General features: G+C 62.7%; 4 protein-coding genes across 14 annotated transcripts; 2 read left to right on the top strand and 2 right to left on the bottom strand.

Annotated features, from left to right (window-relative positions):
- Positions 1-92: 92 nt before the first annotated feature.
- On the bottom strand, positions 93-2,139 carry C20H16orf92 (chromosome 20 C16orf92 homolog). Of its 2 annotated transcripts, XM_032328392.1 has the most exons (5): positions 1,578-1,588; positions 1,139-1,274; positions 683-841; positions 479-566; positions 93-225 (listed from the first exon to the last, which is right to left on the bottom strand). In XM_032328392.1, exons 2-5 carry the CDS (start codon positions 1,245-1,247, stop codon positions 204-206), a joined length of 378 nt encoding a protein of 125 aa, XP_032184283.1. In that variant the 5' UTR covers positions 1,248-1,274; positions 1,578-1,588; the 3' UTR covers positions 93-203. The 2 variants fall into 2 exon arrangements, with proteins under 2 accessions (XP_032184283.1, XP_032184282.1); XM_032328391.1 differs by having other exon boundaries at positions 1,139-2,139.
- A 4,356-nt stretch (positions 2,140-6,495) lies between these two features.
- Positions 6,496-12,149, top strand: DOC2A (double C2 domain alpha). Of its 3 annotated transcripts, none has more exons than XM_032327846.1 (11): positions 6,496-6,703; positions 7,402-7,683; positions 8,027-8,106; positions 8,304-8,378; positions 8,501-8,610; positions 10,293-10,419; positions 10,515-10,574; positions 10,652-10,815; positions 10,919-11,000; positions 11,090-11,186; positions 11,295-12,149. In XM_032327846.1, the coding sequence occupies exons 2-11, from the start codon at positions 7,419-7,421 to the stop codon at positions 11,444-11,446; spliced, it is 1,212 nt and encodes a 403-aa protein (XP_032183737.1). In that variant the 5' UTR covers positions 6,496-6,703; positions 7,402-7,418; the 3' UTR covers positions 11,447-12,149. The 3 variants fall into 3 exon arrangements, with proteins under 3 accessions (XP_032183737.1, XP_032183736.1, XP_032183735.1); XM_032327845.1 differs by lacking the exon at positions 6,496-6,703 and adding an exon at positions 6,740-7,134; XM_032327844.1 differs by lacking the exon at positions 6,496-6,703 and having other exon boundaries at positions 6,740-7,683.
- INO80E (INO80 complex subunit E) lies at positions 11,842-20,242 on the bottom strand. Of its 7 annotated transcripts, none has more exons than XM_032327874.1 (8): positions 19,521-20,242; positions 19,281-19,351; positions 19,019-19,071; positions 16,533-16,611; positions 16,333-16,444; positions 15,842-15,958; positions 12,960-13,093; positions 12,185-12,280 (listed from the first exon to the last, which is right to left on the bottom strand). In XM_032327874.1, exons 1-7 carry the CDS (start codon positions 19,599-19,601, stop codon positions 12,965-12,967), a joined length of 642 nt encoding a protein of 213 aa, XP_032183765.1. In that variant the 5' UTR covers positions 19,602-20,242; the 3' UTR covers positions 12,185-12,280; positions 12,960-12,964. The 7 variants fall into 7 exon arrangements, with proteins under 7 accessions (XP_032183763.1, XP_032183767.1, XP_032183766.1 ...); XM_032327878.1 differs by having other exon boundaries at positions 12,193-12,280; positions 12,960-13,052; XM_032327873.1 differs by lacking the exon at positions 12,185-12,280 and adding an exon at positions 12,318-12,427.
- HIRIP3 (HIRA interacting protein 3) lies at positions 20,204-23,025 on the top strand. Of its 2 annotated transcripts, none has more exons than XM_032327843.1 (7): positions 20,204-20,380; positions 20,458-20,578; positions 20,754-20,868; positions 21,100-21,959; positions 22,198-22,366; positions 22,450-22,548; positions 22,633-23,025. In XM_032327843.1, exons 1-7 carry the CDS (start codon positions 20,316-20,318, stop codon positions 22,794-22,796), a joined length of 1,593 nt encoding a protein of 530 aa, XP_032183734.1. In that variant the 5' UTR covers positions 20,204-20,315; the 3' UTR covers positions 22,797-23,025. The 2 variants fall into 2 exon arrangements, with proteins under 2 accessions (XP_032183734.1, XP_032183733.1); XM_032327842.1 differs by having other exon boundaries at positions 21,100-22,097.
- The last annotated feature ends 252 nt before the right edge of the window (positions 23,026-23,277 follow it).

Raw genomic sequence — 23,277 nt, 5'->3', positions numbered from 1 at the left:
AAGGCCCTCTCCACCCAGTCGTTTGGTGCGGGGAAGGGTGGGGGGTCTGGGGGTAGAAAGCGCGGATGACCCCAGGACGGGGCAGGAAGCCCTGCCTAGTTACGGAGCAGTCAGGGAAGGAAAAAGTAGACTTTTATTCATCAGCAGGAGAGGAGGGTGGGTTTGGGCACTCAGGGCAGAGTCCCGGGCCCTTGTGCGGCTCCTCAGGCCCCTCTCTCACAGCTCCTGTGGGATGGAGACAGAAGTGGGGGCCTCACCCCTGCCTCTCTAGGCTTTTTAGGTCCTTCAGCCTCGCCCAAGGCCGGCGGAGGTGGGAGGGGCCGGCGGAGGTGGGAGGGGCCGGCGGAGGTGGGAGGGGCCGGCGGAGGTGGGAGGGGCCGGCCGAGGTTGGGGGTGGTCGGCGGAGGAGGGAGGGGCCGGGGGAGGTCGGAGGCCGAGGTGGGCGGGGCCAGCGGACGGGGCGTGCGGGGGCCCTTACATGTGTGTGCAGAACTGGTAAAGCAGGAAGAAGAAGGCCACTACCAGGGCGCCCACCAAGATGTGATGGAAGAAATCGGAGGTGGATCCTGTTAGACGAGGAGGAGGAGATGGGGACCTGGTCTCCTCTCCAATGGAAGGGCCAAGGGCAGCTGTTCTCCAGGCCCTGGGAAGGAAGGCAGCCCCTTCTCAAGTGGGTTCATACCTGAGTTAACAAAGATGACCGGTTTCTCTCCAATAAACTGGGCCACAGCCAGGAGCCTGGCTTGGTCTGAGTCTGGGTAATCAAAGAAGTCGGGTCTGTCTATGAAGTACAGAGACTCTGCTCCCCGAGCCAAGGTGTTGGTGCTCTCCTGGCTGGGTGCTAGGGAACAAAGTCTATGTCAAGAGCCAAGCAGACCCCTGCCCTCCATCCCAAGAAGCTGTAGCTGACCCAGGACCCTGCCAGGCCACACAGCGTTAGCGTGGCTGGGGAGGGGCCTGATTCTGTTCCGGGAGCTTCTCAGGGATCAGCTGAGCTCTCCATGCGAAGGGTGAGGAGGGTAGGAGAGACATGTGGAGGGCGAGGAAGGCCCTTCCTCAGCCTCCCAGCTCCTAAGGCAGATCGACCCTTCACCCCAAGACTCCCCCCCTCCCCACCGCTCCCAGGGCAGCTTCCCACCTGTTTCCACGGCCGCCAGCCCAGCCAGCCACGCCCATGCCCACGCCCACTGCCGCAGCCTCATGACCCTTCCGCTCCTGGGACAGGGTTGGGGGCTCTGTGACGTCATAGCCTGGGGTCATTCTGAGCATGAGCTCTGCGGTGAGGGGCGAGAGAAAGCACTGGGAGCTGGGACCCTTCCCCCAAGTCCCCGCATCAGAAGACACTTTAGGACCCCCCTTGCCCAGGGCCTTCACCGTTGGGGCGATGCCAGTGATAAAACAGTAACGGGACAGTCCCAACATTTAGAACTAGGAGGGACCCGGGACAAGCTTGCTGGAAGCTGGGACTAAGGAGAGGTGCCTTATGTAGCAGGCACCGTCTTTCCTGGGGGGAGGGGCAGGGATAAACACTTCCAGTGACCCCCCAGCCCCATCCACTGTGACATGGACTCCGTTACCCATCGCAGCTAGCCTGTCCTCCATATACTGAAAAGGGAACCAAGGCACAGAGGAGCAAAGTCATGTGGGCGACGCACACTTCCCAGGGCCGGGCATTTTCCTCTCTGAGGCAACCCTCTGCCTGTGCCCCCAGATTCAAGGGCATGGGGGTGTCCCTTAGCGCTCCGCGGAGGATGACCCTGGGGTTGGGAGCCAGGAGAAATAACAGGCGTGTCCCACTAGGTGGCAGCAGTGCTCCCGGTCGCCGGTTTCCCTCCCCGCCGCGAGGGCCCCGCTCCAGCTCCTCCAAGCCCTCCTCCCGCCTCTTCCCGCAGGTGCCGCAGGAGAAGGTGCTGCTGCGGGAACGGCTGGCTCGGGGGTGGTCGGAGGGAAGGCCCGCCCATCTCGAGGCAGGCCCTTTGGTCACCCACAGCGCCCTGGCAGGCTCCCCTCTCTGGGTGGGGTCCCCCAAGGACCATCCCGTTTCCCATTTCCGATCCCCGCTGTTGTCTGTCACTTCCCCACAGCCACCGTCCATCCTGCGGGCCCTCTCAGCCTCAGAGTTAGCTCTCGTCTGATTGGCAGACGGGCCTGTCCGTCACCGATGTGTCCCGCCCCCCCAAGCCCAAGGACACTTCAGGGTCTTCTTGGTTTGACTACACAGATGCCTGTTGGACAGTCTCTGCCAGTGCGGGTCCTGTGACTTCCCCCAAGCCAGGCACGTGTCCGTGGCGTGTTGGGGGGGGGGGTGTCTTCCGTCCTGTGATGGAGGCGCCCTCCTCCCATGGATCCCCACTCCTCTTTTTTGCCCTGGGGCTTCCCTCTGTGTCCTCACAGTAGCCCGCAGTCAGGTGGGTCCTGGCTCTGCTCAGCTTCTATTTCCCAAACGATGAAGCTCAGGGAGGAGAAAATGGGAGGAGAGGAGGCACAGGCTAACGTCTGACGTCTAGGGATGTCCTGAGGGCCTCTCTCCCCTACCCTGCTCTCTCTTCTAAGAAAGAGAAAGGGACTTACCCAAAGTCCTGGCCCCCGTTTAGCCAGGAGAAGGGCTCCAGAGCCTTAAGTCACGGGAGTAGATCCTGGAGTCTCCTCACCCGCCCCGAAAGAGTGCAGCTGCTCTCCAGCAGAAAAGGCCTTTTTGACACTGACAGTGAAGTAAATATTGAGTTCCTGCTCTGTGCCGGGCTCCATTTGTGGCCTAGATAGGAATCACCAGGGCTTGGTCTCTGCCCTCAGGGATCACAGGGGAAAGAACTCTTGGGTGCACATCATTCGGGTAGAGACAGATGACCCCTCAGGGGCTGTCTACACTTGATGTCTCCGCTTCTGTTCTTCAACCCCTTCCGACCTGGCTCTGTCCTTACCACTCCACTGAAGCCACTTTTGCCAAGTCTAACAATGACCTCCTAACTTGCCAAAACTGATGGTTAGTGTTTTTCATTCCATCCGTCCCGTCTCGCAGCAGAACCATGCCCTTGCCTCTCGGTGTGAGAGCCGTGGGCACCCATTTTCAGGGTTCTACCTTCTCCAGCCAGCTCAGCCTTGGACCTTCCCTTTTGTCTATATTCTCTCCCCCTAGGTGATCTCATTCAGTCTCATGGCTTTAAATACCATCTATATGCTGGTGACTCACAAATGTATATTTCCAGCCTAGTCCTCCCCTCTGAGCTCCAGACTCCTCCACCCAACTTCCTGCTTCGTGTCTCTCTATGTCCCAAACCATCTCCAACTCAAGAGATCACACATGGGCCTCTCGGTTCTCCTATTCCAAACTGGGCTCCTGCTTTCCATTGCCGCAAACGGGTCTCCCCGTTCCTTGAGCCAGGAGTCACCTTAACCGCCCCCCTCCCCCCCGCCGCAGACAGAGCAATCATCAAGCCCTGGTGGCTCAGTTCCAACATAAACCTCAAATCCATCCTCCTCTCTTGTCCTCCATTGCTGCCCACTCTTCCCAGCCAACCCCAGGCCTCCCCTGGTATTTTCGACAGCCTGTGGACTGGTGGACTCCTCTCCGTTCACTCCTCCTTTGGGGAGAACAAACCAGAACACTCGGATCCCCTACTTAAACCCTCCAACGGTTTCCTGCGGTGCCCGTGTGTTATGAACTTCTTGCCCTGACCTGCAAGACTCTTGCCCAGCCCCCTCCACCCACCAACTTGAGCTCTTGCACGACTCCCTCGCTCAGCACACTCCAGGCTTTGCACACGCCTGTGCCTAGGACACGCTTGCCACCACCCATGAATGGGCCAGCTTCTCCTATCTTCTGAGTCTCAGCTGAGCCCACACTTTGTGCAGGAAGGGAACTCCCACGGCCTTCGGATCATGCCCTGTCCATCTCACTGCTTCGAAGTTGTCTGTGTCTTTGTCTTGTTCCCCCTACAAGGCTGTGAAGATCACTGCTCTTGGTCATAGACTTGCACCAAAGTATACAGTAGGAGTCCAATAAATGCTTATCGGCTGAATGGATGGATGAAAAACTTTCCACCTGTGGACAAGCCGGGACTAAGCGCTGTCTGCTATTTGCCCGGTAACTGGCTTGAAGTCCCCCTTCATGCTCTCCTTGCCACAACCAAGGTGAAGCGTGGTGTTGGACCTGAGCTAAGCTATGAGCAGGCAGCAGCCCATGAGGCAGGATTTCTTGGCCAGGTTTCTTCCCCGACTCCCGCAGGTCCAAGTGCGCCTCTTGGCAGACCCACCAGCTCTGGTCCTGGACTGAGGGGGGGTCTCCCTTGGTCCTGCCTCCCCTCTCATCTGGATAGCCCCAAAGGAAACCTGATGATTGCCTTTAAATAGATACTATTTTAAAGTATTCTTTTGAATGGGGAACAGAGGCAAATGGTACAAAATTCAAAGTGTACAAAAGCATAGACTATAAGTCTTTCCTATTCCTGCCCTACCCTACCCCCCAGCAATCTCCTTGGAGCGTGGTTACCACTTTCTTGGGCAGTCTTCCAGGGATAAGTTAAGCCCACAAAAAAACCAGACTCGGATGAACCCTTTTCTCCCCCCTTCCATTCATACTGTTCTGTGCCTTACTCTTTTAGATTAAGCTGAGATCGGGAAGACGACTCTATATACGAGTGTGCCTACAAGCGTGAGGGCCTCTCTCTCTTTCATCATATGAAACTGGGTCAGAACGGATTGAACCGACCCCCCCCCCCCCCACCTTGTGGACGTTAAAGTTGTTTCCAGTCTTTTGTCATTGCAAACGGGCTGCCTTTAAGAATCCTGAACTTCAATTAGTTTGCTCATTGGCCAGCATATCCGTAGGATAAAATCCTACAAGTAAAATTTCTGGGTCAAAGAGTCTGTGTATTTGCCATCATGGTATCTACAGTCAGAAGGGCCTCCGCAGAGGTGGTGCCCATTTCCCCACAGCGTTGTGTGCATTGTGTGTTAACAGATGCTTTGAGTTTTGTCATCTGGTCGGTGATGAGTGCTATCTCAGCGTGGTTTGACTTTGCATTTCTCTCGCTTTTTTAAAAAAAATCGTTTATTTTTAAAAAATACACATATTTCTCTCTTAACCACTTGCAAGCATACAGTTCCGTGGTGTTAAGTACATTCACATTATTGTGCAACCACACTTCTCTTACTTCTAAGTCACAAAACTTCAAGATGCCAATTTAGGGCTAGGCCCAGCTTGGCGGAGCCTCCAAGGCACTCCCTCCTGGTGGGGGACACAGAAGTGTAAACAGGAGGGAGATCTGAGCCTAAGGGAGCACATTGGAAACTAGGGGATGGTGTGGGGATGCTCCAGGAAGGCTTCTAGGAAGAGGTGACCCAGGATGACCCCCCAGAAGGAAGGGAAGCTCTTCCAGGCCTGGGAGGTCCGGGGAGCCAAGGTCCAGAGGCCTCGGGGGATCCAGGTGTGTTCTAGGAACTGCAACTAAAATTCCTACCAGACAGCCCGGGATCGGTCCGAGAAGTCAGGGTCTTGGGCCGAAGGGCCTAGAAGGCCATTGTGAGGACTGTCTTGCGGGGCAGAGGGTTTGGGACAAAGAAGAGCAAGGGTCCCAGGCTGGAGTTTGACAGGCGGGTGGCAGGGTTCAGGTGGGAAAGGGCCGACTGTGAGGGACCTAGCTGCAGGGCTCCGGGGCATTCGGAAGGAAGTCCGACGCCCCGCCCCACCTGATGAACAGAACTGGACATGGCAGGGGGTGGGCTGAGGGAGGGGGGATTCCCAAGGGTGATGCCAGCCCTGAGGAGGGGACCCGGGCCCTTGGGGTCTGGGTTGGGCCACAGGAGAGGCGCCTGAACAGCTACAGAGAAGAGGCGTGGGGGAAGCCGCAGCCTCGGACCTGTCCCCTCCCTCTGACTGTGAGGTTCCCCAGCAGGGCTCGGAGACCCCCAAATCCCAGACCCGCGTGCCCGGGAGGATCCGATCCCCGCCGCCCGCCCACCCCGGGATCACTGCGGATCTCTAAGCCCCGCCCCTAAGGACGGGGGAGGGAAAGGCCCGACAACCTTCTCCCTCCCCCGCGCTCTCTCCGTGGGGGAGGGGCGTGAGGATGCGCGGGGGGCGGAGGAGGAGGGGGAGGAGGGGAGGAGGGGGAGGAGCGGCGTCGCCATGGCAACCAGGCGGGCGGTCCGGCCCGGCGGACCCGGGAGGGAAGCGGGAGGACCGCGGAGGAGGGAGGCGCCGCGGGCTCGGCGCGGGGGCAGGGGCGGGGGCCCGGGGTCTCCGGGGAGTGGGGGAGCCCCGGGCCATTCTGGCCGCTGGTTCCCGGGTGTCGGCGAGTGTGTGCACGCGAAGTTCCCCGGGCTGGGTTAGTGCCCGTGTGCGAGCGAGCGCACGTGGGCGCAGGCGTGTGCGCGGGAGCGCCAGTGGGTGGGGGGTGGGTGTGTGCGCTCGCGGGCCGCCCGGACTGGGCCCGGCGGGCGCCGGCGGGAGAGTCCCGCCCCCTCCCCAGCCTCCGGCCGCCCCTCCCCGCCCCCCGCCGCCGGCGCCGCGGCCGCCTCGCCCGCACCGCGCTCACCCCCTCCTCCCGCACTTTCTCCTGCTCTCCCTCCCTCCCTCTTCGGCGCTCCGAGCCGGACTCCGCGCTCTTCTCGCTGGCCGCCGCGGGAGTCGCCGGCCGCCACCGCCCAGCCCGCACCTGCCGCCCCCCCAGGGCCTGGGCACCTGTTGGAGGCACAGACACAGGTGCAGAGGGCTGGGCCGCCGGGGGCGTGAGGGGGAGGGAGGGCGCGTGCGGTCGCCTGGGAGCCCACGGGGGGTTTAGGTCGCTGGAGGCTGCAATTTCTGGCGCCTCTTGGAGAGCCGGTCTCAAGAGGAGGCATCCGAGGCAGGGGTCCGCCCGAGGGGGGTGGCTACAGGGTGGGGGGGAACCCGGCAGGCAAGCAGGTAGGCAGACAGATCCTGGGGCTGAATGAAGGGCCAGTGGGCCGTGGAAGCCTGGAGGGGTGGGTAAGGCGCGGACCAGACAGGCTCCTGGTGCAGACGGATGGACAGAGCCCAAGACCGGCAGAGGAGGGGGCCTGCGGGGCTGCTTCAGAGATGGCAGGGCCCAGGGGCAGACGGTGTCCCGGGATGAGGGGCAGGGGCTGGGAGGATGGCATCCGCACTGTCCAAAGGTATGTGGGCATGGCCGGCGGTGGCGACCAGGACCCATCTGGGGAGTGGGCTGGGGACCCGGTCCTGGTGCAGCACAGCTGGGGGTCGGGGGCCCCCCCACTGGCCCAGACTGCCCGCCCCCTCCTCTGCCCTCACACCTGGGAAGGGAAGCCAGGGAGGGCCCCACCCCCTGGGGAGGTCACCATCTGGCCCTCAGCCAGCTGCCGGCAGGTGGGGAGCAGGAGTCCCCCTGGGGCTCACGCTCTCTGGATCCTCCCGCCCCGCAGCCCAGGGTGCTTGCTGCATGAGGGCCCGCAGAGGCGACCGCATGACCATCAACATCCAGGAGCACATGGCCATCAACGTGTGCCCCGGGCCCATCCGGCCCATCAGGCAGATCTCAGACTACTTCCCCCGCCTGGGACCAGGACCCGAAGGCGGGGGCAGGGATTTCAGGGAGGCCCCTGCCCGCCTTGCGCCTCTGGCTCTGGCCCCGCCTGCAGCCCTTCTTGGGGCCACCACGCCCGAGGACGGAGCCGAGGTGGACAGCTACGACTCGGATGATACCAGTGAGTCTGGGGGAGGGCAGGACCCCGGGGGGTTGGGGGGCGCTGGGGCCCCTCTGGGCGTGCTGGGGGAGGCAGGCTCTGCCTCCGCAGCTGCAGGCAGTGTGGAGATGACAGCTTCAGAAAGGCTCAATATTCAATATTTCTGCTGAGACACTCAACCACCCACACAGCCCCATGCGGCCCAGCCAGGGACCCAGACGCTCGTGTGCACGCGCGCGCACACACACACACACACGGGCCGGCAGACACCTTCCCCAGCCGCCCAGCAGCCGGCCGGCCCACTGGTCTCGCGCACACACACCTGTCTACGCACCGACTCACGCCAGTCTTCCCGCCTCTGCAGCCGCGCTGGGCACGCTGGAGTTTGACCTTCTCTACGACCAGGCCTCCTGCACCCTCCATTGTAGCATCCTTAGAGCCAAGGTAGGTATCCAGGCCTCCCCAGCCCGTTTCCGGGTCCCCAGGTTGGGCCCCCTCCCCCTCCTCCTGGCCCCTGTGCCCCAGCACCCTTCTTCTTGACTCTCTGCACCCCGAGGATCCACTCTGCAGAGCGGGGCGGGGGAGGGAGGCAGACAGGGCTGGGAGCGCGCAGCCCTCTTCCCCGCCCCCCTCCCTTGCAGGGCCTCAAGCCCATGGATTTCAATGGTCTGGCCGATCCCTATGTCAAGCTGCACCTGCTGCCTGGGGCCTGCAAGGTACCGGCCTCTTCTGTCCCTCAGCCTGACCTGGCTGGTGGATCTGTCCCCAGCCTGCCCCCGCCTTCAGCCTCTGAGGGTCTGGGGGACGTGTCCTGAGAACCTTCTTCTGCGCACCTCAGGCCAATAAGCTCAAAACAAAGACTCAGAGGAACACGCTGAACCCCGTGTGGAACGAAGATCTGACGTACAGCGGGATCACGGACCAGGACATCACCCACAAGGTGCTCAGGTGAGGGCTCCGTGCTCCCTGCTCCCGGGATCCCAGCTCCGCGCCTCCTCCGGGGGCGGTCATTGCCGCCTCCTTTGGTGCATCTGCCTCCCATTAAGGCCCTCTCACGTGCCCTGGAGCAGTCACTGGCCCCCCAGTTCCTCTTCTTTGGCAGCAGGAAAATGTTTCCTGGCATTCCTGCCCTCCCAAGAATCTCCTCCTCCTGTTGCTCCAAGAGAAGACTGCCCACTCACTTGCAGACTGGTCAGGTTCAAGACTCCTGACCTTGGCCTGTTGCGTCTCTTCCCTGGAGAGTGCTCCCCGCTGTGCGAAGCTTTCCCTGGTTGCCGAGAGCCCTCCTCATAGCCCCTGACAGGTCAGACCTATGTAGCAGAGGTCTGCCCGCGCTGTTCCCTGTGCCCCCGCCAACAGCCAGTGCCAGGGAGTCCAGTCTTCAGGGACCGGAAACTTGCTCCATGGTCCCAGGAGGTGGAGCTATGGGGCTTGTGGTCCCTGACCGGATGGAGGGGCTCCACAGGGCAGGCTTGTGAGGCCTTTAGCTGTGTTCTTGGCAAAGGGGAAGTGGGTGGGGGGGGAGGGTTGGCACTGGGGGCCTCTGGGGGTGTGGTCAAGCTGGGTTTTGGAGATCACCCTGCTGGCTGTGAGGCCAACTGGAGGTTCAGGAGGAGTGGGGGAAGACAGAGGCAGACCCCAGGAAGGCTGGCCCATCTTTCAGATGTGAGTGCAGGAGGCCTGAGCCGCTGAGTACTCACCGGGGCCCGGCCCTGGGCTATGCACTATGACATTCATTTCCCTGGATTCCGATAGGTATAGGGGCTGGGTACTCATAGCTCTGTTTTGTAGATGGGAATTGAGGCACAGGGAGGTTAAGTGACTTAGCCAAGGTCACACGGCAGCTAGTAGGTGGCAGAGGTGGGAAATGAACAGCTCTCCGTGACAGTTTCTCAAGACTGTCAGGACAGAAGGGAGCACGGGAAGCTGCAGAAGGGGACGGACAGAACTCAAGGCAATCATGTCTTCAAGGTTTTATGAGAGAAAGAGCTTGCGAGAGCTTGCGGGAGCACACTAGCAGGGGGAGAGAGAGAAGCAGAGAGCCCGACGCGGGGCTCGATCCCAGGCCCCCCGGGATCAGGACCTGAGCTGAAGGCAGCGGCCTAACCCACTGAGCCACCCAGGCGCCCCGGAAGCGATCATTTCTTGATCGCTGGGCTCACGTGCCTCTCCCCGCTGGTTCCCTGCTGCACGCAGACAAGGACAGGAGTGCCAGAGTGTGGGATCCTCTTCCGACCGCCCAGAGCTCCTCCAGGAGCTTCTAGCGCTTGCACACTGTCACCCACACCCCCAGTGCCAGCTCCGGGCACCCTGTTCAGTTGGGTCCCGTCCCCAGGCTCCGAACAGAGGCAGCGGAGGGTGGTGGCCCTTGGGATTTGTGAGGGCTTTCTGCAGGAGCTGCTCAGGTTCCAGTGGACCAGGGCTGGCCTGGGAAGCCGGAGAGGGGGACAGACGGGGCGAGTGACAGCACCCAGCAGGCTCCAGGCCGGCCGCTCCCCGCACAGCCCGGGAAATGGGGGAGGTGTGGAGGATTCGGGGCAGAGCGGGGACTGGCTTCAGGCGCTCAGGGTTGGGTGGGAGGGCCTTCCCACCCGACCGCAGCGGACCCTGAGCCTGCAGTTCCCTGCCAGGATCTCCGTCTGTGACGAGGACAAGCTGAGCCACAATGAGTTCATCGGGGAGATCCGAGTGCCCCTCCGCCGCCTCAAACCTTCGCAGAAGAAACATTTTAACATCTGCCTGGAGCGCCAGGTCCCGGTCTGTGTGGGGGCTGGTCTGGGGTGTTGGGGGGGCGTGGAGGGCGGTGGCCCCGGGGAGGCCAGGTTTCCAGAACCTTCTCTCGGTCCCCGCAGCTGGCTTCCCCATCCTCCATGTCAGCGGCTCTGAGGGGCATCTCCTGCTACCTGAAGGAGGTGAGGTGCCTCCCCGGGGGGCAGGTGTGGGTGGGTGGCGGCGCGGCTTCAGGCTGAGCCCCGAGGCTGTCCCGCAGCTGGAGCAGGCCGAGCAGGGGCCCGGGCTGCTGGAAGAGCGCGGCCGCATCCTGCTGAGTCTCAGCTACAGCTCTCGGCGCCGGGGCCTGCTGGTGGGCATCGTGCGCTGCGCCCACCTGGCCGCCATGGACGTCAACGGCTACTCGGACCCCTACGTCAAGACGTGAGCCTGCCGCCCCGCCCTGGAGCCTCACCCCTGCGCCAGCCTCCCTGGGGGCCCGCCAGCCCCTGACCCACCTGCTCCCCCGCCCCACCTTCCTCCGCAGGTACCTGAGGCCTGACGTGGATAAGAAATCCAAGCACAAAACGTGTGTGAAGAAGAAGACTCTCAATCCAGAATTTAATGAGGTGAGCAGGGCAGGGCCCAGAAATTGGGGGTGGGGGGTGGGGCGCAGGGGCCTGGGGCCTGACCGAATATGTGGCCTGCTGTGCCCCAGGACTTCTTCTACGAGATGGAGCTCTCCACTCTGGCCACCAAGACCCTGGAAGTCACAGTCTGGGACTATGACATCGGAAAGTCCAATGACTTCATCGGTGAGAGAGAAGCGTGTCCGGTGGGGGCTGATGGGGGGGGCGCGGGGGGAGGGGGGTGTCTGGCCGAGAGCCCAGCCCTGAAGGTGCCTGCCGCGTGTCGCCTCCCAGGCGGCGTGTCCCTGGGGCCCGGGGCCCGGGGCGAGGCCCGGAAGCACTGGAGTGACTGTCTGCAGCAGCCCGACGCAGCCCTGGAGCGCTGGCACACCCTGACCAGCGAGCTGCCCCCTGCCGCCGGGGCCCTGCCCTCCGCCTCGGCCTGAGCGCACGGCCCCTGCCCGGCACGGGCCCTGTGGGGCCGGAACCCCACCTTCGCACGAGTGTGTTGCACGTTTACACGGGGTGGACGCCCCGCCCCCCACTACCTGTCTTATTTTCGTGAGCGTCTGCGTGACCGTGGGTCTGTCTGTCTCGTGAGGGACCGTGGCGATCTGTGTTCACATATGCAAACTTCCTCCTGCCTGACTCGCTCCCACGCAAATATGCAAACACCCTTCCCGTGTGCGCCCCAAGGGGGCTGTCGCGCCTCCCTCCTGCCTCTCCAGGCTGCCCCGACCCCCTCGGCCCACAGGGAGGAGGTCGGATTCGGGGGGGTTCGGAGGAGGAGACAGTCTCCAAAAAAGAGAAGGGCAAAAACCCCACAAAAAACAAAAACACAAAAAAAGAGCCACTCCTTTAATACAGAATCCTCGTTAAAAACCAACCAACCTAGCCCTGTACAGCTGCCCTTTTAAATGGGGAGACGACCGCGGGCTCTCTGTCCGTCCCAGAGCGGGCAGATGCTCGTGGCCACTCATCTGAAGAAGTGTCCCCTGGCTGGGGCCGGGACGGGAGGGCGGGGCCTCTGCCTTGCCCCACAGGGACCCACCTCTCTGTGGGGGGGACATTCGTGCATGTTTACGCCTCTTCTGATTGTGTCAGCGGCCGCCGCATGGCAACTGGACGTCAATAAACGTCTCTGCGGAAGTGGGGGCTCGTGCGTGCTGATCCGGGCACAGGGTGGGCGCCCGGCCGGAGCGGGGTCACTCCGGGATGTCGATCACCAGGTCGTCGTCCCCGTCCAGGGCGTCGTCCCCGCTGCCCGTGTCGCTGAACATCTGCCGAGGGACGGCGCTCAGGATCGTGGGGGGGGGCATCTTGGGGGGCGGCAAGGGGGCCAGGGCCGCCCCCACCCCGGCCCCAGAACCCCGGCCTGGGAAGGTCAGCGGCCCTCCCACGGGGCAGTCGGGGGGTCCCACCGCCATCTGCAGCAGGGGGAAGAAACAGGGAGGGCTAGTCAGGGAGGCCCAGGACCTCCGGGAGGCTGGCGGGGCCTCTTCCCGCAGCCCTAGGGGACGGGGAAGGCTCATGCCGGGCCGGCCAATGCTGGGATCGGGGTCGGGGCCCTGCCTCACCTCAGCCCCTCGAGTCTCAGCCCAGCGAGTGCCTGCAGGGGAGGGGTGGTGATGGAGGCGGTGATGAGCAGGGTGGCGGGGGTGGGGGGGTCTCACAGGACACCGGGAGGGGAAGGCCGGGCCGCCCTCTCCAGGGAGGCACCTCGGCTACCCGGTGAGAGCACTGGGAGCCGGTCAGAGCTGGCCTGCAGCGCCCGCCTAGGACCCCACTTGGCAGCACTGGCCGCCTCTCCCTTCTACTTGAGGACTCCCTGGGGAGGTGGAGGGTGTCCTGGGTCTGCCCCGCCCGCCAGGTGAGGCCCCTACCTCTTCTATCTTGGACGGGCCCCTCCTTGGGATCCCCGCAGCCACCGGCCTAGGCCAGGCCCTCTGCTCGGCTCACCTGGACTACGGTACCAGTCTCCTAACTGGACTCCCTGCCTTCCGCCTCTCCCAGAGCCAGCTCCTCCTCCACACTGCGGCCCGAGCGCGCTCTCTAAAACACAGACCTGAGCGTGTCACTCCTCCACTCCAGGGCTAGGCGCGAAGGCGCACCTGAGAACAGGCCAGGCCCTCCACCTGGGGTGTCCTTTCTAGTCACCCAAAGTCTTGCTTTGTCCCCTGAGGCTGGCAAGTGGCCTCTGTCCGGCCCAGCCCTCCAGCCCCCGCCTCCTGCTAGGTGTGAGTCCCCCCAGACCCCAAGAGAGCTCTTTGGCCCCAACTGGGAACCTGCTACGTGCCAGGTGGTGGCCACTGCTAAAGGTCAGAGACCACCCTGGGAGGGAGAGGGGGGCACAGCCAGAGGAGAAATTGGAGACTTGCAAATTAAGACCCTGAGCCACAGGCCTGCTGGGTCCCCACCAGGCGGTCTGTGTCTTTGTCCTGGGGCCACTTTCACACCTTCCGCCCTCACAGCCTCAGGCCTGCCTCTCCCGGAGCCCCCAGCCCTGCTGCTGTCCTTGGGGTGGTGGCAGGCCAGTGCCTCCAGGTACAAGAGTCAGCCGGGACCAGTGACACACAGGAGGCCCAGCTCCATGAGGGCAGCCCCTCTTCTCTGGCGACATCTCACCCTGCCTGGCCTTCGCCAACAGTTTCTGCCTGACCAGGAGCAGCTCCCGTTGAGCCCCAGGCACTGGGCTGTGTGCTTTGTCTCCCTGAACTCACTTTGCTCTACCCCCACCCCACCCAACAGAGAAGAAAGCGGAGTCTCCGAAGGGAAAATGACCTGCCCAAGGTCCCACGGGGAGTGTGTGGAGGACTCAAGCCCACTCTGACCGAGGCCCAGGCCCTTAACAGAGCCCTCCTGGCCTCACGGCTGTCCCTGTCTCCTCAGACCAAGCCACCCAGGAACTTCAGTGACCCCCACCCCTTTATAAGGACCTCCTGGCTCCGGGCACCCGGGCCTCCGCGACGCCTCCCTCGCCCCCCTTCTCCCTCCCCGGTCCTGCCCGAACAATACTTCTGCCGTGTCCCGGTCTTCCTTCCACTCCTGTTAAGCCTGAAATGTCCAAATCTCATCTCCCCCGGGCTCCGATGGGACCTCTTCTCTGAGGCCTTCCCTGATGTACCCCTTCCTCCACCACAGCACGTGATCTGGGCCCCTCTCTCAACCAACCACACTTTCCCTCCTCGATGGCCACAGCCCCGCTGCCCGTCCTCTGGACGCAGGACCCACACCTCAGGACACCTCGCAGCGCCACACCGCCCCCAGGCCACTCCTGCACCCAGCACCCATGCCAGGCGTCACAGCCCCTGGCCTGCCGCACCAACCCGGCTCTACAGGCCAGAAGCAAACCCCTGCGGGGGGAGTGCAGGGCCAAGGTCACACACGGGGTAAGAGGCAGCGCTGGGATCTGCACTCCTCACCACCACAAACGTGACCTCCCAATGTGCCTCCAACGCTGTCTACCCAGCCTGAAAGCTGCCCTGTCCAGTCCCAATCCCACTTGGACTCGGAGCTGGAAGGGGGCTGTGCCGCCCGAGCCCTCACCTCTCCCGGGGCTCAGCGCAGGCCTCTTCCTGGCTCCGTCCGCGTTGCCCCCCAATCACGCGGCTCCGCGGACTTCAAAAACATGCACCCACGAGCCCCAGGCTCCTGGTGTCTCACTGGCCTTTCCGGACTGCCTGTCCCAATGTGTCTTCCCTCCCAAAGCTGCGCGCCCCGCATCTCAGAGCGCGGCCATCCCACTCCTTCCGTTGCTCAGGCCCCAAACCCTGCAGCTGCGCCGGGCGTCGTGCCTTCCCGCAGCCCGCGCTAGCCTTCCCGAGGCTCCATCTCTGAAATCGGTGCTCCCCACCCGCTCCCTGTAGGGCCCTCCCCGGAGGTCCCCCGACTTCCATTCTGACCAGGCGCCTCCCTGGTCCTGTTCTCTGCACAGTAGTCGGTCCCGTAAGGCAGAGCGGACTCCTCTGTGCCTGACCTTCTGCGACGGTTCCCCCGTTTCATTCATAGAACAAGCAAAGTTTCTGAGACACGGAGAGGGCGCTCCACGACCGTGCCCCTTGGTTCTCTCTCTGACCCGCTCACCACCGCGCCCCCAACCCCTCCCTGGCCAACTACCACACTGGCCTCCGTCCTGGTGGCCCTCCTCGAGGCCTCTGCACTGCCTGCTCTCCCCGAAATGCCTGTTCAGGAAGCCAGGGGTCATTTCTCATTTCTTTGAAGCCTCTGACCCAGGGACGTCCCCGAAGCGCCCCCCAAAACACCGGCACCTACCTACTCCCCCGCCCCCTCGACCTGGCCCCACTTCTCAGCCCCGACACCCACTTATCTTGTCTGCTTCCACCTCTCTTGCTAGCAAGGGGGCTCTGTGACGGCGGGGCTGCCGCCTCTGCAGCACCTAGAACAGTGCCTGGCACGCAGCATGTGTTCCCAAAATACCGGTTCGTTACACGCTGTTTGGTTACTCGGTTACAGACACAGGAGACAAGACCTGGAGGGTCACAGAGACCTGGCTCAAGGTCACATGGCTTTCAACTGTGCAGCCTTGCCCCCAGCTGCCATGGCTCTGCCCGTGCTCTGGGGCCGCCCGGCATCACAGAGCACACGGTCTTCACTCGGGGGTGCCCAGGCTGGTCCCGGCCTTGTTCTTCTCCACGTCAAGCCCGGGGGCCAGGACGTTTCTGACCCACCCCTCGGTGCCTAGCCCTGGCTTGGGCCCCCGGCAGCCCCAATCGATCCCTGGAAGTTCCTCGCCGGCCCCAGCCCGGCCTGAGCCTCCCTCGGTCGGCGGTGGGCGGTCGTCCTGCCATCCGGCCCCTCCCTGACATCCCCCATCAGGGTACCTTGAGTTTCCGGGGCAGGCGGGGCCGTTTCTCCCGCTTGGGCCTCAGGGGGCTGGGCTCGGGCAGCTGCAGGGCCAGGTAGTCAGAAGGGAATGGGGGGTAGGGCGGGGAAGCCAGCTGCAGGCGGGAGTGGGGGATGGAGATGGGAAATGGAGTGGAGGGGGTGGGGGGGCGCAAACAGGAGGAGGAATGGAAAAACAAGAGGTGGTGATGAGTGTGGCTGCTGAGAACAGAGGGGGAGGGGACAGCAGCAGGACCGTGTCCTGAGCTCCGCTCTCCTCGGTCGCGCCTGTCCCCCATTCCTACACCAGAGAGAAGTGGGCAGCCCGACGCACACCCCTCCGACGGACGCTGGCTGGCCACACCCGGACCGGCGTCCTCGGAGTCGGGCCGGCCTCCTGCTGAGGCCTGTCTGCCCGCCGGTGCCCGCCGACGCCCACCTCGCTCCCAGGCGCTTCAGTTACCGCCTCCCAGCCCTGACCGCAACTCACCGAGCTCAGGTACGGGGAGGAGGCCGTGGAGGCCTGAAGGGGAAACCCCGCTGGAGGAGGCAGGGAGAGGCTGGAGGGGGAGGGGGCGCCCCCCAGCGGAGGGCTTCTCTTCCTGGAGAAAGGACAGGGGATGGGGCGGGGGTCAGAGGCAGCTCTGCGGCCCAGGTGCCCCCCGCCCCAGGAGGATGGCTGCTTCTCACCTCTTAGGGGCCGGCGTGTCTGACAGCTTGGGCGTTCCCTCGGTCTCGCTGTTATCTGAAGATGCGGTGGCATCGGAGTCTGTGGGGGGAGGGCTGGTCAGAGAGAGGGCTGGGGGCTCTGGCCTACCCAGAGGTGCTACCTCAACTCTGTGGAAGGGCCCGGGGCGCTGACGTGCTCTTCTGGGGAGGCCCCCAGCCTCCTGAGACGTCCTCGACAACGGACTTCCTGGCTGGACTCCCTCAGGACACACCTGTCAAGCACTTAACTGCGTGCTAGGCTCTGGAAAGTTCACTGCTGCTCTGTGTTCCCAACCATCTGAGGAGGAGGGTGAGGGCATCACGTCCTCTTCCAGATGAGGTCACCGAGGCTCAGAGAGTCGGGTGAACAGCTGGGACTTGAAACCCCATCTCTGGCTCGTTGACCATCTTCTGCCACGCTCCCTTAGGAGCCTCTCAAGCTGCCTTCAGGTCGTGCCTCCGCTCCACTCCCCAGGTCCAGGGTCCCGCTAAGCTGCCCCTCACATCTCTCCTATGTTTATCCGCTGCTCCTCATCCCAACGACCACCGGCTCGGGCCACCATCTCCCAGTCGCCGGCTCAGCAGTCTCCTCCCTCCTGACACCCACTGTCCATGCAAAGTCTGGAACCATCTATCTGGAAAGCTGATCCCAGCCTTCCTGGTGACAGCCCCGACTCCCCGCTAGCCTTCAGAGGGCTTCTTAATCTGGTCTCAACCTACCTTTCTGGTCTCTTGACCGAACTGGCCTCTTTCTTCACATCATTCCCTCTAAAACCAAATTCATCTCCCAGTTCCTCACCTCTATCTAGAAAACCCATCATTCATTTCATAAACAACTGATACCCAGGACATAGGAGATCCCCAGTTTCTCTGCTCAGATCCTCAAAATTAAACACCGCCTCTCCGAGAAGTCTTCCAGAATCCCTTGAGGCTCAGTTACTTGCTGGCTCTTCCCACAACTCTCCGCTCTCACTTGTTGGGGCTCTCCTCACACTGCGCTAAGATGTGTCATGTGTGGGTGTCTCCCTGACCAGACGCTGGGTTTTTCCAGGCTACGAGTTGTGGTTTACGTCTCTGGCTCTCACTCAAGATTTATCCCACTCTGACCATGAACGTGCTGTTTTCCTCATGGCTCCTGTCCTCACGTCCCCCTCAAACAGGAAGGCACCTGGAAGACCTTAGGGAAGGCATAGGCAGGCAGTGAGAAGCAAGACTAAAAGCCAAACAGTGTGCCTTGACCTACATGAGCGGGCTTCCTGCCGATTTCTCTGACCTCACCCATCACCTACCATCCCACTGTACATAAACTCATGGCCACTGGATATTCCAATAAAACGTTATCTACAAAAACAAGCCTGCTGCCTCGGCTCCAGACCAGTGTTTAAAGGCACCGCGGAGAGAGATGACTGTACGCGTCACGGGTTATGAGGACCCCAGGCTGGAATCAGACCACAAACGCCCACCTCAGCACTTTTTCAAACTGTGGGTCTCACACCCTCAGTGGGTCATGAAGTCAACTTGTTAGTCTGCAACCACCATTAAGCTTAAGGAAAAAAAAAAAAAAAAAAGTAAAGGAAAAAACCAGTCTAAAAACCATCAGAACAAATGACATACGATGACCTTAATGTTTCATTCTCTTGTCTCATTAGCAAGGATGCCAGCGGGACCTTGGTCTGACACGATGAGAAGTGCTCAAAGCAAAGTCTGGAAACGCCGCCTTCCACGCTTCAGCCCTTCTGCTCTGCAGACAGCTTGGTCCCTTCTCACCTCGGGGCGTCTACACTGGCCATTCCCTCTCCCTGCAAATCTCTCACTTGTATCTTCACAAGAGGGGTTTCTGCTTCTTACCTAGGTCCCGGCTCACTTTTTTTCCTGAGAAAGGCTTTTCTGGAGCTCTCTACTGATACTGTCCCTGCTTTTGCCTCGCCTGCCAACTAAAAACGGCTTTTAAGTTTTTAAAAGTGGGGTGAGGGCAGTGGACTCAAAGGAAAAACACTACTTAGGACATGTGAAGATCACATGAAATTCAAAGTCCAGTGTCCACAAATAAAGTTTTATTGAAACACCCCTGTGCTCATTTATTTACATATCACCTATGGCTATTTCTGCACTACCACAGCAGCACTGGGCAGTTGCCAGAGTTCTGCGAAGCCTGAGATCGTTTTTTACCTGGCCCTTTACAGAAAACGTCTACCAACCCCTGCTCTACTGCGATCACTACCACACAACCCTGATTTTACTCCTTTCAAACCTAAGATCCTAGTTTCTTTGCTCTCCTTGTTATCCCGGCCGGAATGCAGGTTCCACTGCAGCCCTGTGCAAAGCGATAAATGCTCCAGGGAAGGGACGGCGGAGGTGAAGGGGCAAAGGAGGTCTTTCAGCCTCCGAAGCCTATAAGGAGGGGCCCACGAAGCTTGCCGAAGGGCCAGGAGCCTCGTCCGCCACCAAGTTTCCATGCCCTTGCTCACCAGAAGAGTCTTCATCCACGTTCTCGTACTGCAGAAGGCGGTCTAGGAGGAAACTGGGGAAGAGGCGGGGGGAGCAAGAGTTCATCCCGGCTCAGCCAAGTCCCCCGGACCCTGCCCCTCCTAGCCGGCCCGCGGGGTCCTCTCACCAGCCCCAAGCCCCGCGCCACGCACTTGTGTCCCAGTCCCAAGGAAGGGGTCGGAAAGTAGATCCCAGGAGCCCCATCCCGCGCAGACATCCCCCCTCCCCCGCACCGCGTCCCACCTCTTGTCCCGGGACACCTTCAGCAACTTCCTCTGCGCCTTCCTCAGCTCCTCCTGGAAGCACTCGTGTTCCTGGATCACAGGCAAGGTGGACGCTGAGCCAAGGGCCGTCCGGAAAGGGGCCCGGGGCCCGGGGCCCGGCGCCCGGCGCCAGCGCACTCCCGCTCCCTTCACACGTGGGTACCCGGAGGTCCTACAGCCCCAGGCCCCAGGCCCCAGCACCTCCCATCGCAGCACTCACGTAGATGAGGAACTTGAGCTTCCGCTTCAGGTTCCGGTACTTCTTCTTGTAGTCCACTTCGCCGTCCGCCGGCCCGTTCATGGCCTGCCCCGGGAGCAGCGCCCCGCAGCAATCGGCCGTCCCGCTGCCCAGAGCCCGCACAGCCCGGCCTCTCACGCCTCCGCTTCCGGAGACTCCGTCAGGCCGTGTCCGCCGGGACTACAACTCCCAGCGTACCCCGCGCCCAAAGGCTCTACGCCGCGAGGGCGGCCCTCTCAGGAACGCCGGGAAAAGAAAGGAGCTTCCCGGGGCTGCGCGGAAGATGGCGCCGCAGCGACGCGATGATGTCATAAAGATGGCGGACGCCGCAGGCCCCTTTCCGGAGTCGGGAGGTGCTTAGCCGTCGCAAGGCACGGCCTTCCCCCAGGGAGTCCTCGTTTTCAGGCGAGGACATCCGGTTCCATCTGTCTTTCGAAATCGCGGCGGCCTCCCTAGTGCCAGCGGCCACGGACGGAGGCCGTGTCGCGGACTGATTACGTTACAGCCGAGGCCGGCCGGCGCCGAGTCGGCTTCTATCGAGAGCTCTAAAAGAAACGCGTGGCCCTGCGGAACGGGAGGAGCCGCGAACGCCTGCAACTGCCCGAGGCGAGCAAGTTCCGTCCGGTCCAGAGCTCGGCCCGAGCGACCCGCGACCGACCCCCAACGGTCCCGCCCTCTCGGCGCCGCGGCCCCGCGAGTGCGCAGGCTCCAGTCACACGCGGGGACGGAGGCCGAGGAGAAGGAAAGGCGGGAGCCGCCAGTCCCGGGCGGGGCACAATGGCGCGGGAGCACGAGATGCGGGCGTTCATCCGCAGCTTCTTCCGAGGCCGCCCGGACCTCAGGTGCGCCGGAGGCCGGGGCTGCGGTGGGCGCGGGCGGGGGCGGGCCGGGCCCTCCGTGGTGACGCGCGTCTCCGCAGCGCGCTCACGCACGCCGCCGTGCGGCGCAGGTTCCTGGCGCACGCGGGCCGCGCCCACCTGGAGCCCGACGAGAAGCGGGCGCTGAAGCGGCGGGTGGAGAGGGAGCTGCTCCAGGTGCAGGTGCGCGCGCGCGGGGGGCCGCGGGGGCGGGGCTCGGTGCCGGGGAGGCGGGGCCGGGGGCGGGGCTCGGTGCCGGGGAGGCGGTGCCGGGGGCGGGGCCCGGTGCCGGGGAGGCGGGGCTCGGGGCCGGGGGCGGGGCCGCGGACTCGGCGGTGTTCTGCCCTCGCGCGCGCAGGTGGATGGAGTGGGTGCCGCGGAGGAGAGGCCGGACCTGGCCGAGAAGGCCAAGGGGCCGCCCGCCCCCAGCCGTGGCCCCGGGAGGAAAAGGTTCCGTTTCGATTCGGAGTCAGGTCAGTGTCTTCCGCGTCGTGGGTTCATGGAGGCGGCATGTCCCGTGCGCGTATTCGTCCCCAGGCACTCGAGGAGGGCCCGGGCCGCTGAGTCGGGAACCGGGAGCGGGGTGGGCTGATGGATGGCGGAGTTCCCTGGCCCTTCCTCCATCGGCCCGAGGCCGGCGACCCTAAGTGGAGGGAGAGGGACGGGCGGAACCATCCCAACACTCCCGGCTCCGCACGCTCCAGAGCCCGGCTCCGCAGCCTCCAGTCCAGACCGTTTCGGCCCCTCAGCAAAGAGTGGGACGGCGGCCCACGTCCGTGCAGCCGAGGAGAGGCCCAGGCGAGCGTCAAAGAAAGCCACCGAGGACAGCGGTGATGAGGGAGAGCCGCAGAGGGAGCTGGCTGCCACGACTGGGTTAGAGAAGGCGGCGGCCCGGGAGAGCCGTGAGGACGAGGAAGAGGGCTCGGCCAGAACGAGTGAGGTCTCCGCGGAAGACAGCGGCGACGAAGAGGAGGAAGAGGAGGAAGAGGCGGAGGCGTCTACAGGCAGGACTGGGAAGGGAACCGTGACCGGGAGTAAGCAGGCGCCGGGCAAAACCTCGGCTGACGGGAAGCAGGCCGGGGACCCTGAGGACAGTGAGGAGGAACCTGTCCGGACCAGGAAGAAGGCAGAGGGAAAGACAGTTGCTGAAAGCCACCAGGCAAGGGAAAAGCACAGCGAGCACAAGGACACCCTGGCCAGAGAGACAGACAGCAGAGAGGAGGAGGAGGGAAACTGGAAAGCTGGAGCCCGGGGCAGTGGGGGGAAAAGGTCACCCTGGGAGGAGAGGAGCTCTAGGCAGAAGAGCAGAACAGCAGGTCTGCCGGGAGACTCGGAGGACAGAGAGGGGCAAAAGGAAACAGCAGCAGCGGGCGGGGGGGATGACGAGCCCCTGGTGCAGAGCAAGAGAAAGGACCGAGCCTCACGGAAGCGTGGGAAAAGGCAGCGTGGAGGCGGCGAGGATGGGGCAGACGGCTGGAGAAAGCTGCAGCCGGCTCCTGAAGGCGCTGGAAGGACCGCCAAAGCGGGCAGTATCCGCGGAGAGGCGAGCGACTCGGGGACGGAGGTGAGCCACAGTGAGGCAGAGGGTAGCCCCGAGCGGGAGAGGGAGAACCCCTCTTTCAGGAAGGGCTCCAGGAAAGGCAGGACACGAAGCTCCTCCTCCTCTTCCACGGATGGCAGCCCGGAACCCAAAGGCAGGAAGGTGAGGGTGACAATGGGGCAGGAGGCCACCTTTAGGGAGGAGGGAGACCCTGACTCAAGTCCAGAAGGTCTGGCCTGCAGCCGCGGTCTTTCTCGGGCAGGCTGGCTCTGGTCGCCGCGGTGAGGACCACCCGGCTGTGATGAGGCTGAAGCGTTACATTCGGGCCTGCGGTGCCCACCGCAACTACAAGAAGCTGCTGGGCCCCTGCCGCTCACACAAGGAGCGCCTCAGTGTCCTCCGGGCAGAGCTGGAAGCCCTGGGCATGAAGGGTGAGGCCGGGTATGCCCTGGGGGCTGCAGGAGAGGGCCTGGGCGGCTGGGGAAGAGAGGGTCACCAGCCTCTTCTGCCCCAGGTAACCCTTCCTTAGAGAAGTGCCGGGCCCTGAAGGAGCAGCGGGAGGAGGCGGCCGAGGTGGCCTCCTTGGACGTCACGAACATCATTAGTGGTTCAGGTGAGGGGTTTCCTCCTACTGTCCAAGAGATGAAGCTTGGATTTTCTCAGACAATTCATTTGCTTTTCCTGCCCCGCAATCCAGGCCGACCACGTAGACGCACGGCTTGGAACCCTTCAAGAGAAGCAGACACCCCAGGGGAGCTATACTGCCGGACTTTGGGCTCAGAGGATGAGCAGCCCCGGGCCCCACCCCCAGACTGGTCACATATGCGCGGCATCATCAGCAGTGACGGAGAGAGTAACTGAGCCCCCCCACTTCCCCGGGGGGCTCTCCACTGGTAGAAAGCAGACACAGCACCCACAACCCCCATGCCAATGTGTGTCTGCAGAGCAGAAGCTGCTTTCTTCAAAGAAGACTTTGCGCTCCCAGGGACACAAGTTTTGGGGTCCTATTTCTCATGTCCTCAGTTTAAGGGGTTTACAGGGGTTTATTTTTTGACTCAATAAAGTTGCTGTTTGAATCACCTCATCAAAAGTGGTCCCCACTTGGGGTGCCTGGCTGGCTCAGACAGAGGAGCATGTGACTCTTGATCTTGGGGTCTCTGACACTGGGGTGTAGAGATGACTTAAAATTTCAAAACCAGTCCAAACCAAAACGGTCCCCCCCTCACTCCCTGTACTTTGAGTCAGGAAGGCGAGTAGCTAATGTCCCCACCCCAGTTTGGTTCCTTTATTGCCCCCAAGTTCTCCAAATGAAGGCCCAGCCCCCAGCCCCTGCCGTCTAGTC

This window comes from Mustela erminea, chromosome 20 (assembly GCF_009829155.1).
Source record: "Mustela erminea isolate mMusErm1 chromosome 20, mMusErm1.Pri, whole genome shotgun sequence".
NCBI classification, from domain to species: Eukaryota; Metazoa; Chordata; class Mammalia; order Carnivora; family Mustelidae; genus Mustela; species Mustela erminea.
This window is presented reverse-complemented; position numbering and strand designations above follow the sequence as displayed.

What these genes read in the sequence shown, in the direction of transcription:
- C20H16orf92 (XM_032328391.1), bottom strand. Translation starts at nt 1,247, where the DNA reads ATGACGTCACAGAGCCCCCAACCCTGTCCCAGGAGCGGAAGGGTCATG. An exon ending in GGTCATCTTTGTTAACTCAG is followed by an intron (nt 567 to 682) that starts GTATGAACCCAC and finishes CTCGTCTAACAG; the next exon opens with GATCCACCTCCGATTTCTTC. An exon ending in TACCAGTTCTGCACACACAT is followed by an intron (nt 226 to 478) that starts GTAAGGGCCCCC and finishes TCCATCCCACAG; the next exon opens with GAGCTGTGAGAGAGGGGCCT.
- DOC2A (XM_032327844.1), top strand. Translation starts at nt 7,113, where the DNA reads ATGGCATCCGCACTGTCCAAAGGTATGTGGGCATGGCCGGCGGTGGCG. An exon ending in TCAATCCAGAATTTAATGAG is followed by an intron (nt 11,001 to 11,089) that starts GTGAGCAGGGCA and finishes GCTGTGCCCCAG; the next exon opens with GACTTCTTCTACGAGATGGA. An exon ending in AAAGTCCAATGACTTCATCG is followed by an intron (nt 11,187 to 11,294) that starts GTGAGAGAGAAG and finishes GTCGCCTCCCAG; the next exon opens with GCGGCGTGTCCCTGGGGCCC.
- INO80E (XM_032327872.1), bottom strand. Translation starts at nt 19,601, where the DNA reads ATGAACGGGCCGGCGGACGGCGAAGTGGACTACAAGAAGAAGTACCGG. An exon ending in AGCTCAAGTTCCTCATCTAC is followed by an intron (nt 19,352 to 19,520) that starts GTGAGTGCTGCG and finishes CCTGTGATCCAG; the next exon opens with GAACACGAGTGCTTCCAGGA. An exon ending in AAGGTGTCCCGGGACAAGAG is followed by an intron (nt 19,072 to 19,280) that starts GTGGGACGCGGT and finishes CCTCTTCCCCAG; the next exon opens with TTTCCTCCTAGACCGCCTTC.
- HIRIP3 (XM_032327842.1), top strand. Translation starts at nt 20,316, where the DNA reads ATGGCGCGGGAGCACGAGATGCGGGCGTTCATCCGCAGCTTCTTCCGA. An exon ending in GGGAGCTGCTCCAGGTGCAG is followed by an intron (nt 20,579 to 20,753) that starts GTGCGCGCGCGC and finishes TCGCGCGCGCAG; the next exon opens with GTGGATGGAGTGGGTGCCGC. An exon ending in GGAAGCCCTGGGCATGAAGG is followed by an intron (nt 22,367 to 22,449) that starts GTGAGGCCGGGT and finishes CTTCTGCCCCAG; the next exon opens with GTAACCCTTCCTTAGAGAAG.